The sequence below is a fragment of the Astatotilapia calliptera genome, chromosome 4 (genome assembly GCF_900246225.1).
Source record: "Astatotilapia calliptera chromosome 4, fAstCal1.2, whole genome shotgun sequence".
In the NCBI taxonomy this organism is placed as follows: Eukaryota; Metazoa; Chordata; class Actinopteri; order Cichliformes; family Cichlidae; genus Astatotilapia; species Astatotilapia calliptera.
This window is the reverse complement of record NC_039305.1, coordinates 29,351,098-29,363,655: the sequence shown is the minus strand read 5'-3', so window position 1 is coordinate 29,363,655 and position 12,558 is coordinate 29,351,098. Positions and strand designations below refer to the sequence as shown.

The 12,558-nt window shown below is 39.9% G+C and overlaps 1 protein-coding gene across 1 annotated transcript; it reads left to right on the top strand.

Annotated features, from left to right (window-relative positions):
* Positions 1-11,260: 11,260 nt before the first annotated feature.
* Positions 11,261-12,148, top strand: LOC113019939 (submandibular gland secretory Glx-rich protein CA-like; the record flags this gene model as incomplete). The annotated part of the gene is made up of 1 exon (XM_026163607.1): positions 11,261-12,148. A coding segment is annotated over one exon (783 nt), but the record flags the coding sequence as incomplete, so codon positions are not given.
* Positions 12,149-12,558: the final 410 nt, after the last annotated feature.

The window sequence follows — 12,558 nt, the reverse complement described above, 5'->3', positions numbered from 1 at the left end:
CACACTCCAAAGGACATACTTTAGACCTTATCTGTTGTACTGGAGTCCGAGCGATGAACTATGCTGTATCAGACATATCTTTTTCAGATCATAATTTAGTTTCATTCGGTGTTGGTTTCCAACTGTACAAAGGTAATCTAACATGCTTTCTTAATTTTAGAAACATTACAGGCATTGATTTATCAGTTCTTTCCCCTTGCATTGATAATTTAATGGCCATAGATGCTTCAGCTTCCACAAATGACTTGGTATCTCACTATAACAATGGATTTGTCAAACTCTTAGATACCTTGGCTCCTCAGAAAACTCAAACTTTTCCTTCCCCCATTCTGTCCCTTGATATTCATTTGAATTTTGCCAGCTTAAAGCTATTGGCCATCGCCTGGAATGTCTCTTCAGAAAAACTGGACTTACTATTCATAAGGACATGTACCTCAGTCATAAACAATACAATAGGAAAGAAGCTATTTCTCATGCTAAATGTGCTTGCTACACTACTATTATTCTGTGAGCTGAAGGAAACACTTGTACTAGATATCGTTACCATATACGTTCACTCTCTGCTGCAGTCTGTAATGAATTTATGGGGTTTTTTAAATACCAAAATTGCAAATCTTCATCTATAATTGTCCTCTTCTTTTGATATAATTAACCGTCAACTTTATTCTAACTTGGTTTTAGACTATTGTTAGCTTGAAAAACGTTATAGTTGGGGTTTTTTGTTTACTTTATTTAATTGTGTAAGGTGTGTAAGATGACCTCGAGGATCCCTTAGAAAACTCTAGAAATTTCTATAGCAGAAAGAGAAAAACAAAAACTTTTCCTATTTTCACAAAGTTACAGAGGTTTTATTAGAGACACATTTTTGGGAACAAAAACTAAGAAAAAACAACACTGTACACAACAGTAGACTGGTTTGTAATAAGCAAACGAATAATGCCAAAAATAGAGATTATTGATGGGAAACTGGTATCAAAACACACTGAGACTTAGAGCTGTAGAGGAAGTGCCAAACTGCCAAAGTAAGAGGGAATTCATTACATTTTTTTCAAAGGTGAAAATTGTTGTTTTTTGTTTTGTAATTGTTTATTCCTTAATTACTTTGTGGAGTATGAGTGGCCATAAGGGAACTTTTTATCAGTAGTAAAAACTGTAAAACCTATAAATATACAGTAAAATGTTCAAAATGTATGCTTGTGCTTGTTTGTGGTGAGCAGCAGATCAAACAAGTTAGGAATTATAAATGGCTTTAAGCACACATTCAGACCTGTGAGACTCATTCAGACACTCAGACACTGAGCCACGGCTCTGTGCTACATGTACAGTGAAAAATGGAGACTGGCCATCTCTTGGATTTATTTAAGCGTCTTTGATGAATTTACTGCAATTGCACTTTGTTTGTGTAACTTGTGTTGAGTTGCTTCAAAAAGCAGAACATCTGTGTGCAACCAATGTCGACTACTTAATTTATGTAAATCTAACATTTTGTCTGTTTTTCAGTGCACACGTTTCTGCATCTTTGCATATAGTTTATTTTATGTTATATAAAATATACAGGTGAGCCGTATGTTTGACACCTCTGGTATAGTGGTTTCCATATTCAGCTAAAAAAGGTGAAGGGCCTCAGTACACATTACTGAGTAAAATGTTTAAAATTACTTTTACAATTTTAAAATTAATTTTAAATTAAGCACACAAAATCGACAACGCACGATATGCTTTGAGGCAGCATCCAAGGAACATGGTGTGTGTCTGTGCACACCTGTGTGCGTTAGCGCGCTTGTATTCCAAAGATTTCTCCATATAATTATCTGAAAGTAAATGTGGGGAGCCATAGCCCTCCGGAAGGGTCCTGACCGAGCCATGGGCGCCAGGCCCTGCCAAGCAACCACCGGGAGTGAGCACCATGCACCCAGCCCCGGACACCGAAAACCACCAATGCACCAAGGGTTGAGGGTATCAGCCATTGGCAGGGAGTGTAGTGGGGGGAGATAGGCCCCCACACCTAGGGGAGCCTGAGATGTTCCCTGAGAGGTGGAGTCTAAGACTCGACCTGACACATAGACACTCCCAGAGGGTCAATCCAGACCCAGGAAATGTTTGCTGTGGAGTGGAGACAAGCAGACCAACCCCGGTCCTGCAGCAGGGAGGCCCAGCATTCCAAGTGCATTAAAAACATGGGGGGACATGGTACTCTCTACCAGAAAGCAGCTGATGTTAGCATGCGTCTGGTGGCCATGGAGCCCAGTCCGACAAAGGGACATGGGCCCATCCTCCTATAGGCCCACCACCTGCAGGAGGCGCCGTCGAGGTCGGGTGCAATGTGTGTCAGGTGGCGGCCAAGAACGGAGGCCCTGGTGAGCCGATCCCCGGCTATATTTAAAACTAAACCAAACTAAATGAAATCTATGTTGTGATCACAAATGGACATCCATGTTTTTTTGTTTGTTTGTTTTTAATCAATTCCACATTGTTATTTTTGAGAGCCAAGTCTCCTGCTTGTGCTCCTTTCATCTGCTAAACTAGCCATATCTGCTTTGTACACCTAGTGGAGAGAGTGGACAGTTTCCGGTACCAGGGGTCTCCACATCACTCAGGACCTATCATGGACCTGTCACATTAACATCCTGGTTAAGAAAGCCTGCCAGTGTCTCTTCTTCCCCAGAAGACTTAGGTGCTTAAGAAGTTCTACTCCTGCACCATCGAGAGCATCCTGAAACATCTGCACCTGGTTTGGGAACAGCACCAAGCAGGACAGACGAGATCTGCAAAGAGTGATGCGCTCGGCCGAATGCATCCAATCAATCAGCGCTTTCTGACCTTCTGTCCATCTACACCAAGTGGTGCAAGAACAAAGCCAGGAAGATCATGATGGGCCTCTCCCATCCCAACAATGGACTCTTCTCACTGTTGAGGTCTGGGAAGCGCTTCTGCTCCCTTAAGGCCAAAACAGAGTGAAAGAGGAGTTTTGTCCCCCAGGCTATTTGGGACTTGAACCAGGTGTAGGACTGGACTCTCATACATCACATCACCGCACACACTCTGTTTATTTGCACACTTCTTATAATCTCTCTCTTAAATCATTATTTGCACATTCTTTTTTACTGTAAATTTCTAAGGTAAAATCTGTAAATTTTATCATTATCTGTAAATTCTTTACTGTCGTTTAATGGGCATTGCACAGCAATAAGCATTTCTCCACATATCGTATTGTGTGTGTGTGTGCGTGTGACAAATAACATTTGAATTTGAATTTGATCAAGGCTGTCTATCCCACTTGCTTCCACATAACACACCTGCTGCATCAAAGCCTTATCTGGTCTAATTGCAAGCCAGCTTACACTGACATGCATGCACAAGTCTGACTTATTTCAGTGATTTCACAAAGCTTATCTTCAACTTGGACCTCAAAAGGATGTGTATTGTGCAGGGCCGTGCAGAAAGGTTTAAAGGGGCGGGTGCTCAAAGTTAAAAAGGGGCACATTGAACCAGGCTGAATAACAACAACACACATTCATCAAGAATCTAATATGGGAAGGGCAGGGCTGTGTTGATCTGAGACTGTAGACATTAAAAAGTCCATAGGAGAGATGGTAGCTGATTAAACAAGTGTCATGAGATAATAACAAAATGCAAAGATTGGTGACAGCGCTTGGAACCATAAGGACACAAAAAACTGTGAGAAATAATTTAGGCTCTGCCTGTGAATCACTCTTTGCTTCTCTTCTTCCTTCCATCCCATCTTTTCATATATCACTCTCCACTTGCTGTCTATGTGAGAACAAGGCACAACTTGCTATTGCAATAAACTATAATCTAATTATCCACACCTAACAACTCTTGCACTTAATCTAAAATAAAATGATGAGAGAAAAATGTTATAGCACTGCCTTTAGTAGCCTCACACAGCTCCTACTGTTTCTTCCTCATGTCCTTACCAGGCATGTCTGGACAATGTTATATCATGAGTAATATTTTTTTTAAAAATCCATCTAAATAAAACACACACATGCACGCACACACAGTGACATTTTAGACCTTCTTCAGAATACTGTATATACTATGGGCATCATGGTGCTGATCCAGAATCCTTACATTATTATTTATTACTAGAGCTACAATAATAAAGCAATGAGGAGGGGGAAGTAATAATATATATATATATTTTTTTTCCTTTGGAAATTTCTGGTAAAAAAATCGTTTTGTTGGACGTAATTTAAAGATTCAAAGGAATTTCAAACGTCCAGTTTTCATTTAGGGACGGAGCGCCTCTTGTGTTTGTAGCCCCGTGGAAAGATGAAAAGTGTGTAAATCTCTCAAAACTCCGCGAGCACATAAACCGTGATGTGAGCATAAACAATGTCTGAAATAATTTTTAGAGACGAGTAAGCTCGTGAAGGTCTTTGAAAGTGAGACTGATGACTGATTGAACTATTTGATTTGTGGAGCTGCATGTGTGGACTGTTGCACGCATTTCTGAGTACGCGGAATTACACACAAATCATTGTGTGCGCGCATATGTAAATCTTAGTTTACACTTGTGGGTAATATCGTAACCATTTTCCAATCTTTTGAGACTAACTATCTCCCGATAGAAGGGCCTGAGACGGGAGATACGCGCTTTGATTGACACTTTTGGCAACGAATGGCGATAAACTTACAGTGAAACTAAATTGATTTCATTGATCATATCTGTACTCACGGCTGGCAGCAGAAAGCAGAATGATAACATTCAGTCAGAAGTATAGATGCGATTGTTTTTTTGCTGGACAAAGTGTGTTAACTTCAGACTTTAATTCTGCATATTTTTAATGCCCCGTGTCGGTTGATGGGAAAAAAAAAACCGCGACAAAACGAAAGGGGAAGTGTTTCGGGAGGACAAGCACTGTGAACAATTTTAGTTCTCTGTAGTGTTCTCTGGATCTCATAAATGACACGCCATGTGGGGCAGACAGCATTTTTTTACCCTCGGTAAGACAGATTTTCTATAATGTATAATGTTTTTTGTAATTTTGTACAGGCACAGTATCAATAGGATTTGGGGTTTGATTTTCAATGCAAATATTCATCACTGCATATCAACAAGAACATTTCTATGTAATAAGCAATGGCATGGTTTCCTCTCCGATAGTTTCTTGTCTCTTGGCCTCACCGTCACCTGCTGCAGGTCAGTCTGTTCCTATGTCTTTTTTTAAAGGAAAACCTTTAAGGGAAATATTAAAATGTTGTTTATATAACGTTCTTGATAGGTCAGATCAGACTAGCTGGATCTGGGTCCACTCGGTGCTCTGGAAGAGTTGAAATCTATCACAGTGGCTCCTGGGGAACAGTCTGTGATGATGACTGGGACTTAAAAGATGCTGAAGTGGTCTGCAGACAGCTGCACTGCTGGACAGCAGTGAGTTTCCATAAATCAGCTCACTTTGGTGAAGGTACAGGACAAATCTGGCTTGATGATGTGGCCTGTTCAGGAAGTGAAAGTTCTCTTACTGAGTGTCGACACAGTGGATTTGGGACACATAACTGTGGGCATAATGAGGATGCTGGTGTCACATGTTCAGGTGAGCAAACTTTCAGTTAAATCCTATCCTATCCTAACAGTTCATAATAAAAGTTGTTAAAAGTGGTGAAGTGATTATTATTTTTCGTTAATAAATAATGTAATTAGTATATTATATTGTTTTTACTACACTTTGTTCATTGGAGAAAACATTTACTAGTAAATTATATTTCCCAACAAAAATGTAAATGCATATCTTTTTTTAAAATAAGATTTTCTTCTTCTCTGAGACACAAGTCTCTTCAGCTGCTGTAAATAAAAGAATCAGTGAAAATGAACTTTGAACTTCCAACTGATTTTAATCTCAAACATAACCTGTTCCCAACAGTTTTAGATTTTGCTCTCACAGCTGCAGACTTGGTGCGGTTTAAGGTTTTGACAGTAAAGATCAAATCTAAAAACAAAATTTGAAACCCTGAACGAGACTTTTTCAGTTACTTTCTAATTATTCTAATTGTTCGTAGAGTTCTTTGAAAATGTTCTTTTTCACAAGACTGTCCTTTCTCAGCTGTAATGTTACAGCCTGTATGACCAAAATCAACATCAACACCATGGCTGCCATATTTTCACACACAACGGACAGATCAGCATGATTAATCAAGCGTACAACTAAAACATATACTCAGTGAAGTTAAAAATGACACACAGTTTACAATTCTATATCCAATAAATAATATGAAGTAGGCAACAGGAAAATACAGTGTGAAGTTGTAAGGTAGTTTTTTGATGATTGAATTAAAAATTTAAAATGTTCAGCAGGTCGACATATTGTGGGAAACATCACTGTGGTATCATCGAGCACCTCAACAAATGATGAAATCGTCCTGCCTGCTACTGTGTGACTATTCTTCAGCTGCTCTACTTTCTGTTCGTTATCTTTGATCTTGAGCTTGCCTGCAGATACCTTTGATCTCATTATCAAAGCATTAGTTGCTTTGCAAGGTGATGCTGACAGGAAAAGGATTAATTTAGCAGCGCGGCACATTGAACAGCAGTAATGTGGTATTACTACTTGACAGTGACGCATAGGGAAATAATTCAGAAGCACATCTCTGGGTTCAGAGCGGAGGGAGTTGCCTTTTTCTCCTGTTCTTCACAATGAACTTTTGGCTCTGTTTGTATTTGTTATTTATTCAGTTTAGGTAAATGTAAGGTTAACACTGACAGGCCAACTGCCTGTAAAAAAAAAAAAAAAATCCAGGACGTGTGAATTTTCAAGTATTGCATGCTAGTCAGGGCCATACTTTCATGGTGTCATGGCTTCTGTAGGAGCATGTCAGGATTTTCCTCTGTTTCGTCATCTGTGTGCTGCCTATGTGTTTTTTAAAGTTACTTTTGAGTCTGGTTCACTCCGAGTCACTTATTTGAGAAACAGATTGTAACCTTAACCAGCTCATTGGCAGGTTTTCTTCAACAGAGTATCCTGTTGTCCTGCTGCACATCAACCAGCTGCCTGAAACTTCATTTCCTCATTCATAAAGTCGCCATCAAAGCTCAGACCAGCAACTTATTCAAATGAGCAACAAAGCAATGCAAACCAAATACGGGTGCCATCATTTAGAAAATGGATGGATAATACAAAAATTATCAAAGCGCTTTACACCACTCTCATTCATACAAGCACTTTTTTTGTATGCTTTCTATCTAACATTCACACAGATACACTCTGATGGGTGCACTGGAGGGCAACTTGGGTCTAGTATCTTCCCTAAGGATATTTGGCATACATACCGGAGCAGTCCGGGATTGAACCACCGACCTTTTGATAAATAGATTATATGAAAAGGCAGCGGCAGCCTCGCCTCTGTCAGTGCGCCCCAGGGTGGCTGTGGTTACAATGTAGCTTGCCATCACCAGTGTGTGAATGTGTGTGTGAATGGGTGGATGACTGGATATGTAAAGCGCTTTGGGGTCCTTAGGGACTAGTAAAGCGCTATATAAATACAGGCCATTTACCATAGATTGGTAGAACACCACCCCAACAAACCAAAAATGTCTCTTAAATGTTGAAATACTGACCAGGAAAACCAGTGCTAGTGCCATTTTACTGTCACAATGCTGGCACTACACCAGAGATGCTTAAGTTAAAAGGAGAATACGGTGTACATTTACCACATGCCAAATTATTGTTTCAGGGGTCCCCCCCAAGCCAAGGATCTCCATAAATAACAGTGAGGTCACCTGGGGTCAGAGTGCCAGCATCTCTTGTTTAGTCCCAACTCAGGCATCAGATGGAACTTTCATCCTCAAGAAGACATCTGACTCATTCATGGAGACTAAAACCTCAAATTCCAACTCTACTATCTTCAGTATCAACAAAGTGAACTTCAGTCATGAAGGACAGTACTACTGCCAGTACGAGGAAAGCATTCAGGGTTCAAAGTTCTCCTCCCCCTTTAGTAACTCTGTAGGACTCTTTGTTACTGGTAAGGATAAATCCAATTTCCCAAGTTTTATGGTATATTCCATTTTGTATAATCTAATCAGTAAACTGGTGATAAAATGAAAACTTTAATTCTGTGTTGCTATTTCAGTAAGCTTCCCCAAACCCCATATCTCCATCAGTCCTGCTGGTGAGGTGACCTGGAGTCAGAACATTGCAATCACTTGTTCAATCTCCACTCAGGTTTTGGGTGGAACGTTCATTCTGATGACAACATCAGATTCATTCAACAGGACCCAAAATTCAGCTACAAACTCTGCTACCTTCAATATTTCTTCTGTGGACTTTGATGATGAGGGATCGTACCAGTGTCAGTATCAGAAAAAGGGCTCAAGGCGGGACTTTAATTCCCCGCTAAGTGACAGTGTCACACTCAATGTCACAGGTAAGAGCAATAAATAAAAGGGTAAAATAAAAAGATCAAAACTAAATAAAAATAATACAAATTTACAGATCTTTACATTTTTGCTATTACAAATAGTGTTGTATAAACTGTAGAAATTACTTGTCATAAGATATCAACAGCGTTAATTTATGTTTATCTATGTAATAAAAATATAGATATAAACTTTTTCATATAAGACAAAAAGCGCAATTTCAAAGGTACATCTAGTTTTTTCTGCATAATCTCGCAGAAACGCAGCTGCAGTTAATAAACTGTGTTTTTTTTTTGTTTTATTACTGTTGGCTCACTATATAAAAAAAAATGCTGGAACTTTTCTGTCATTTCAACATTTATTTATTACTTAATTTCTTAGTGTAATGTGAATGACCACGAGAGGGATCTTTATCAGTAGGAACAGCAGCAAAAATCTATGCCCTCCTACACATATCCAGTGGGACGAATTGGAGTCTTTGGCAGACCGATTCTGGCCCCTGGGACTTATGTTTGACACCGCCGCTGTAGAACATTAAACAGCTGTTAACATTCGGTAGATCACGAAATACATGGCTAATGTTGATTGGTTAATGATGATTCATAAATAATAAGCTAACTTGCATGAAATGCTACCATTGGACTTGTTTCTGCTGCCCTTCTTAATGGTAAGTCTTTCTTTCACACAGTGAGACTGCAGAGGCCCAGCATCTCCTTGACGTCTCCGAATGCAGGACTTGTCTGGGGTCCTGAAGGTGCCGAAATCACCAGGGGTTACAGCTTTGTCCTCACCTGTTCCATTAACTCCACATTTTCCAGTGGACATTTTATTCTGAGCTTCCCTGGCTCCAACCTCACAGAGCCAGCAGTCAGCAACTCGGCCTCCTTTAGTTTCCCTGTAGCTGAGTATGAACAGCAGGGCAACTACAGCTGTGTGTACGAGGTCACAGTGTCCACACGGACATTCAGATCTGCTGTATTGGCACCGATTAGTGTCATCATTAAATGTAAGTACAGTGTTGAATTCATGGATTTTTGTATAAAGCAAAAAATAACATAAAAATATCAGACTGACTGTGGTAGCTGTAGCTGTATGTACCATGCAAACTGTGACCATTGCATTAGCTTATGTTTCCCAGTCTTGTTATAAATGTATACATTTAAGACCACAAAGAGAAGTCATAAAGGAGGAAAATGGTAGAGTATAAAAATAAAATGGTAAATAGACTAATTCTTATATAACAGTTTTCTACTCTTCTCTACTCAAATGTCTTTGTACAACACGCCACATTTAACCAAGCACTGTTTTCTATACTTGTCAGTGCCTTCTAACTAACATTCATACTCTGATGCAGCGGTCCCCAACCCCCGGACCTCGGACCGGTACCGGTCCGTGAGTCATTTGGTACCGGGCCGCGAGAGTTGAGGCTCAGGTGTGAAATGTCTGGTTTTCAGGGTTTTTATCGGTTTTCAGCCTTATTTTGTTATCGTTTTTATAGTTTACTCAGTTTTCCTGGGTTTTTTCACGTGTGTTATGAATAAATGTTCTTTTTTTCAGTACTGGTATTAGTTTTATTTTGTTGTATTTATCCGCGACACCTTAAAGGCCGGTCCGTGAAAATATTGTCGGGCATAAACCGGTCCGTGGCGCAAAAAAGGTTGGGGACCGCTGCTCTGATGGATGCATCAGGTGGTTAATAACTTGCCCAAGGATATTTGGCATGCAGACTGGGGAAGCAAGGGATTGAACCACCCCCTTTCCAATCAGTAGATGACCTGCTCTACCCCCTGAGCTACAGCCATCCTCAAAAGACCCCATTTGTTTTTGAGGACAGAAAATAAAAAAAGATCTTAGCAAACCAGTTCTTATTACAGATTGTTTTACAGTAATGTTCTCAGAAAATCTGTTAAGTATACCCAAACCTCTTACAGTCACTCAGTCAGAACAGACCCGGTCTTTTGGATGAGGTACTGTCCACTATGTGTTACACCATTATCCTGCATTCTATGTGAAAGTTAGTCACAAATCATGAAGATCAAATAAAAAGAAAGTCAGACTTAATATAAGACATTAAAGCAATGATCATTTTGATGAATGTTACTCTTACTCTGTAATATTGACATTATGTTCTGTAGTATTGTCAAACTGGAGGTTAAAGCTGGCTATGCTGTAGGGCAGACCTACCCTGTAGGTGAAACGTTTCATGAGCAAGCATTGTCCCTCATTTTCTCAGATCCACCCATTGACTGACACTTGGTTTCATAATGGCAAAAATGGTGAGATTAAGAAGGCTTGACAACAGGACTTAACAAACCAATGGGTGGTCGTGTCTAACTTTTAGACATAGTTGAGATGAGAAGTGTTGACAGGATGAGCAGAGTGCCCTTTCAGTGACCTGTAGCCATATTCTTGAAACAGACTTGAAATAAGTTACATGTTCTAAATTAAAACATTAATGAAAAGTAGTTCATTATGTGAAGAAGTGTTTTGATGGTCAAACTGATCAAATTCTCTCTCCTTAGTCAATTTGATGCCGCTGCTGTCCTCAGTATCTGTTGGACTCCTGTTGCTGCTCCTGCTGTTGCTGTTAGTGGTAGGGCTGACGTGCAGGAGAAGACAACGACGAGCCAAGAAGCCTGTAGCTCTCATCCACAGTCAAAGTGTGTGCTCGCAAATTTTAAACAATTATTCATCTGAAATTCATCAGACTACATATTCGCATTCTTTCCCCTTACTTGTGTTTCAGTGGCTGTCCGAGTCGGGAATGCTTACAAGTATGGAGATGAAGATGATGATGAGGATGTTGAGGACTCTGTGAATGTTGATCTATTGGACACTAATGAAAAAATCAAAGGAGGAGCTCCTGGGCTGGATGAAGATGATGATGATTATGAGGACCTAGTGAGTGATGATGATCACGATTATGAGGAAGCAGGCCCAAATGACAAAAAGTCCAAGGAGGCCTGTGTGAGTGTAGACTGTCACAGACAAGATGAGGAAGAAACTAGTGATGAAGAGGAAACTAGTGATGAAGAAAACAACTATGAGAATGTATCCCCACCTTCAGCAAGTGTGGATAATAAGGAAGAAGAGGAAACTAGTGATGAAGAGGAAACTAGTGATGAAGAAAACAACTATGAGAATGTATCCCCGCCTTCAGCAAGTGTGTGTAATAAGGAAGAAGAGGAAACTAGTGATGAAGAAAACAACTATAAGAATGTGTCCCCGCCTTCAGCAAGTGTGGACAATAAGGAAGAAGAGGAAACTAGTGATGAAGAGGAAACTAGTGATGAAGAAAACAACTATGAGAATGTATCCCCGCCTTCAGCAAGTGTGTGTAATAAGGAAGAAGAGGAAACTAGTGATGAAGAAAACAACTATAAGAATGTGTCCCCGCCTTCAGCAAGTGTGGACAATAAGGAAGAAGAGGAAACTAGTGATGAAGAGGAAACTAGTGATGAAGAAAACAACTATGAGAATGTATCCCCGCCTTCAGCAAGTGTGTGTAATAAGGAAGAAGAGGAAACTAGTGATGAAGAAAACAACTATAAGAATGTGTCCCCGCCTTCAGCAAGTGTGGACAATAAGGAAGAAGAGGAAACTAGTGATGAAGAGGAAACTAGTGATGAAGAAAACAACTATGAGAATGTATCTTTACCATAACCAGCTCATTATCATTCGTAATGAGCTCTCGTCCTTTTGTATGAAATGGTAAATGGACTTGTTCTTATAAAGCTCTTTTATCCTCTGAGCACTCAAAGCGCTTTAGGCAACTTACCTCTTTCATCCATTCATACAAGCACTTTTGATGCTTAAGAGTTTTCTATCTAACATTCACACACATTCACACTCCAGTGGATGCATCAGAAAGCAACTTGAGGTCAGTATATATATTTAGCATGCAGACTGTGGGAGCCAAGGATCAAAGCAACCTTCCGATTAGTAGATGAGCCGCTCTAGCTTCACCTACTTCTTTTCCATGCACTTCCAAAGAAGTGCATGGAAAAAGGGTAAAAACTGTCGTGTCACCTTCCAGTCATATTGAACACAACATGATGTTAACTTTGTAAATGATGATGCACTTTAGGCAACTTGCTTGCAACTGATTGAGCTGTGTCCCCTAAGTTCTAATCTCAGTCAGATCTTCCCCTTGCTCATGAAAACACCAGTTTGAAAAC